This window comes from Gadus macrocephalus, chromosome 12 (genome assembly GCF_031168955.1).
Source record: "Gadus macrocephalus chromosome 12, ASM3116895v1".
Taxonomy (NCBI): Eukaryota; Metazoa; Chordata; class Actinopteri; order Gadiformes; family Gadidae; genus Gadus; species Gadus macrocephalus.
In genome coordinates, this window is record NC_082393.1 from 6,662,230 (window position 1) to 6,667,436 (window position 5,207).

The following is a 5,207-nucleotide window of genomic DNA, read 5'->3' on the forward strand; positions in this document are numbered from 1 at the left end:
CTCATACACCCTGGGTTTATAGTGCTATAGGGTGAGAACCTGGGTCTGTGCCTCCACTCAAACACCCTGGGTCCTGGGTTTTTATTGTTAACGTGTTGTACATGAACATGGGTTCACACTCAGGTAATAGTTGTTATAGTCTGTACCTGTACCATTATTGTTAAAGTGTTTATCATATTAGAGCGTGAGTTCTAACATGATAAACCCCCAGGGAGACTTCAATTATCATCCCATCTCATGTCTGTCCTCTCATGTCACTAATCTCATGGCTATGTTCTGATCACATCACGTGTCTCATCGTCTCAGAGGACCTGGAAGAGCGCGTGCGGTCCAGCCGGCGCTTCCGGCGCAACTCACTGCACCACACGCAGATGCTGGAGAGCGAGATGAAGACGGTGAAGGTGGAGCTGGTGGGCACGCTGGACCACCTGCAGGAGCTGCGCAACGTGCTGCGGCGCTCCCAGCAGAAGGCCGAGGAGCGCAAGGTGGCCATGGAGAAGCTGGCCGCGGGGCTCAGGTGAACCGCACGTTCCCCCCGCCGGCTTCCTCCTCCTCCTCCGATGTCCGTGTTTTATGTTTACTCTTCGAGTACGCGCTTCGTTCCGGCAGGGCGTTGTCGTCACGTCGGAAACGATATATCGCTTCTCCTTCCCTGGTCCCTCTGGGTTCCCCCATCACCCTTCACCATGGGCACGTCGCCACACCCGGAGCAGCAAGACAGCGTAAAAACAAAGAGACGCACTGTATGTTGTTCCCCAGCGTGCTATAAATACCCCCTCCGTGATGCGGCTCCAGGCTGGCTTGTTGCGTTTGTTTTGATGCATTTCTTTTTTCATTGGGCTTTGACTCTTAAGTCTTGTGTGGTTTAAAGTGTTTGTGTAACTAGATTCATTGGAATAGGTTTGGTTAGCGTTATTTTTTAAATTGTATTATGTAAGGTTCATTGACCAGTGGTTGTCTCTTTGGATAACGTTCCCCAACGGTGTATTACAAGCACAGGTAAAAGTCGGTTTGTTGCAAATTGTGTTATCGATGGTTGATGATTGATTCGTAGACTTTCGGTTGGGAACGATCTCCGGAGCAGCTGTTAGCAAACTGAATGATGGTATGCTAGTAAATTAACTTCAATAATAAACATACGTAAATGAGTAACAAACAAGAATTCTGTGATAATTTTTATGTTTTTATAAAAAAGTACAAATTTGTCAAGTAGTAAAATTATCAGACATTATATTCGGAACATTTCAACCTTTCTTGCTATTGGTCCATTATTCAATCTTCCTTTGCTCTGTCACCCTCTCTCTACCTCTTTCTCATTCTCTGTCCATCTTTCTCTATCTCTCTCCATCTCTCTCCCCCACACAAGCATACACACTACTGCACACTGTATGCAACTGCACTACACAGATACTGACTGAGACTGAGACACTTCATATATATATATAACTGTACCTACATATTTCTATATATATACTGTACATATATGTTTTTATACTCTTTTATCCCCCTATACTATATATATATTTCTTTAGCATTGTTATGGAGAGTTTGGGATACACAAATGACATTGCCAGCTATGACTGCTTTGCCTGTTGTGCATTTGACAAACGAAAGAACTTGAACTTCTCTCTCTAAGCCAGCGGTGAGTCAGCAGTCAGCTGAAACTGTGATTCTCCTACCCGGGGGTTAGGATGAGGACGAGCGTGACTGCTCCTTGTTTAGATCCGCTGGTCTCACAGACGGTCACATGCTGTGCTGATCACTAGCAGGAGCTATACTAGTTTACTCCATGCTTGCTGTTTAAAAATACCCTTGGAACATTGATGCCTTGGTGAGGGAGGTCAATGTTCACGTTTCTGTTCATTGAATGTATCATCGTCTTGGTTCTTTGCTCCCTAATGGCATGTATCTGTACATGCTGTATGATCCTCTGGAGGAAACAGCCCGCCAATGAGTTAATTGTAAATATCTAATCTGTCAAGGTGAGTTTGTCTTCTTAATCCGTAAACCTGTCTGACCTGCTACAGGGTTGATGATAGAAATTGGGTTTCAACTGTCAACAGATGATTCAGGGTTTGTTATTGGCTTGAAGGCCTACTGCAGATATGTGTCCCTCCGATACACTAAAATTACAAGCATCCAAATCACAATACAATTAAACTCCCTATTAGACTATTCTTTCTGCAGCATCAAATTAGGCCTACTTATAATAAACCAGAGCTTAAATATTGTACCTAGGTCCATTTGTAGCAGCGATCTCTGCCACATGCCAAATAGGTGGCTTAACTAGGCTCTTCCAACACCAGGGCACAGGTTGTAGATGTTGAAACCGGTTTATTGCAGAGTTTGGAGTAACGTGATACACAGAGCAGGTGTCCACGCCTCCATGTCAGAGATCTCGTGAGTGTGTTTGGTTTAACCTGTGTGCACACAGCTCCCCCAGCAAGAGTCTAATCAGTCTGAATCGGGCCGGGCGAGGCTGCTTAAACAAGCCATCAACCACACACACATGTTTCTCTATCCATCTATCTATACTTTTATCTATCTATCTAAGTATATAATACTGAGGTGCTATCAACACTGATGCGACATTGTCCTGAAGGGGGCGCTGGAGGCATCAAAAGATACCTTCAGCTATTAGGTAGACAAATCCAAAACGACTTCCTAATGCTTGAGCTGAGTCTTATGGCTTCAACCTGAGCCGCTTCAGCTTCGTTTATGGGGAAGTTGACTGGTGATGATCGGATAAATGAGACCCTTCAGACTTCATATAGAAAATTATGTTTGTTATATCTACTTGCAGACAAACATGCATATACAGACATTTACTTTTGAGCATCTTGTTGACTGGTCGGCAGGTGGTGCAATGATGATCAAGGAAAACATCTGGAGATTTAGCAGAAAGAGAGAGGCAAATTGCCATAGACAGACTTTTGGAATACAGCCAAATATTACCATCTGCTAAAGTGTCTCCCTGTAATGATCCTTATATTTAACACATTTTTGCTTTTGAATCAACATGGATGCATGGGGTTATCTTTTAACTGCAGGAGTGGAGGCAGTGTGTGGGGTGAGTTTAGAACGCATTCATTTTCCAACATCTCATTGAGACAAAGTCATCAGTTTACAGTTGGGATGTCTGCAGGTGGACTACAGACGTGGGGATGGAACCCAGGACCTGCCTAGCCATCACCTTACCCTACCTCAGCTCCCACCCTGATTATCTGCATGTGTCCTCATGAGGTCTGAGAAGTGAGCTTAAAGACCTTTATATCCCGAGGGCCACAAGGTGTGTTCCATTTTCGTGTGTCGAACAGTCAGTAACCAGTCGAAACCGGTTAGTCACAATTATTTACATCCAGTCCTAAAAGGGCCAACACCTATCCTTTAGAAGTGGTTCTCAAGTGGTTGTTTTACATTCTCCAGATTTATTACTGTTCCCTCTTTTTGTGACTTCTGGGTCTATAGCAATACATCCCTACTTAATATTTGTATATAAATGTATACATATTGCAAACAGCTTATTTTAGCTTCAAACTTGTTTCCTACCTTTCCTAATACTTTGAATCTCACCTATTTTTTTAAAAAGCACATGCTTTAGCAATGGGTAGTTTATGAAATGTTGTGTTTTCCATGAGTCTGTCTGTCGAAGGAACCCACATGAGCAGAGCATGTAGACCTTCGGTGCATTACAGTGGTCTACCAGAGACTTAAATCTGTTCCTAGGCCCATCTCTTACACAACTATGGTTGCTCAGAGATAGTGTGTGGTGCACGATATAGCATGACAGACACTCTTGTTGACAGTATTTAATCCATTTAAAGCCCAATAAACTGGAATCACAACAACCAATGTGAGAAAAACACCCTCCTACCGTTGTTTTTTAATTCTATTTTAGTTTCATAATTTCAGTGTGTCTCAGGCTTATTTCCATGTTTGTTTACGACATAGAGCATGTCGGGCATTGTTACTTTATTAGTAGCCTCGATTCTCAGTCTCTCTTGGGACAATGGTTGGCTGTGCTTGGCTTGCTCACAAGATAGCCTGGAGGAAGAACCAACAAACTGGGCCAATCACAAGCATGGCCTCCTGTGATTTGGTGGATGAGTCTCGAGAGAAGACAAAGGGTTGGACAGGCAATGGCTCAATTGCTGGCTGCAGCCATGAATCTTTCTGGGAACATGGCTGCCCGAAGGAAGCTGGGCATACTGTGGCTCATTGCTGAACACAAAGAATGTATGCAGCAGCAATTTATGCTTCTTTTGGAAACATACGAAGAAGAGAGGATAACACTGGCTAGCTAATATCATCTGTAAAATCAAAGCTTTGTTCTGCATATTGCTATCATCAAGAGCAAATGTAAATGATACATATTGCATAATAATTATCTTATCAAATTCTCATTAACGATGGAGGCTGCCATGTTTGATCTTGTTTCTGACATAACATCGTGATGAGTCAGAGCTCTAAAAGGACACCTGAATTTCCAACCTATATCATTCATGCAACCATAATGTTTTAACAAGTTGGAGCATGTTGTTCTTGAGTTCCGAGTTGTCTTGAACACACGTACATTGGGTTAGTATGAGGGTACGAGCATTAGGATAGCATAAGGCTAGCTGCATTGGGCTAGCAGGAGGCTAGCTGCATTGGGTTAGCAGGAGGCTAGTTTCTTTTTGCCGTTGGGCTAGCATGAGCATAGGTGCATTGGCCTATCATGAGGCTAGGTGTGTTGGGCTAGAATGAGGCTAGTTACATTCGGCTAGCACTATGGGTCTGTCTGGCAAACGTCCACATGCACCAGTGAGATGCATAATTTTAGCACATTAAACTGTAAACCTCAGCACAATATAAGCCTGGTTTGACTGGAGTTTGTTTGTGTACACCCATGGGTGTGGTCCAGCTGTGAGACCGCACCCTGAGCACGTAGTTCTCGTCTCAGTTCTCATAGTTTGCATGTACTTGTCTGGCCATTTGCTATATAGAGCCGAATGCAAGAGAACCATGAGATGAATGGTTGCGAAAAAAAAAAAAATATTCCCTGTTAGCTTTATAGGCTATGACCAGTATAATTGAATCCAAACCAAGTATTGATGGTAGTTCTTCATATTACAGATGGGTTCAGTATGAATCTTACGGGATAAAGTGTAGTCCTACATCTCATTCTGAGGCCTGGCTTCTCTTTTGGTTTGGATTTCGAAACAGAT

At 43.2% G+C, this 5,207-nt stretch overlaps 1 protein-coding gene across 1 annotated transcript in view; it reads left to right on the top strand.

Moving 5' to 3' along the window:
- The window catches only part of si:ch73-389b16.1 (coiled-coil domain-containing protein 18), a 2,449-nt gene extending 1,279 nt beyond the window's left edge, over positions 1 to 1,170 (top strand). The window contains exon 2 of the mRNA XM_060067559.1: positions 307 to 1,170. Coding sequence (XP_059923542.1) covers positions 307 to 521 — 215 coding nt within the window. The 3' untranslated portion in view covers positions 522 to 1,170. The remainder of the gene's footprint in view (positions 1 to 306) is intronic.
- The last annotated feature ends 4,037 nt before the right edge of the window (positions 1,171 to 5,207 follow it).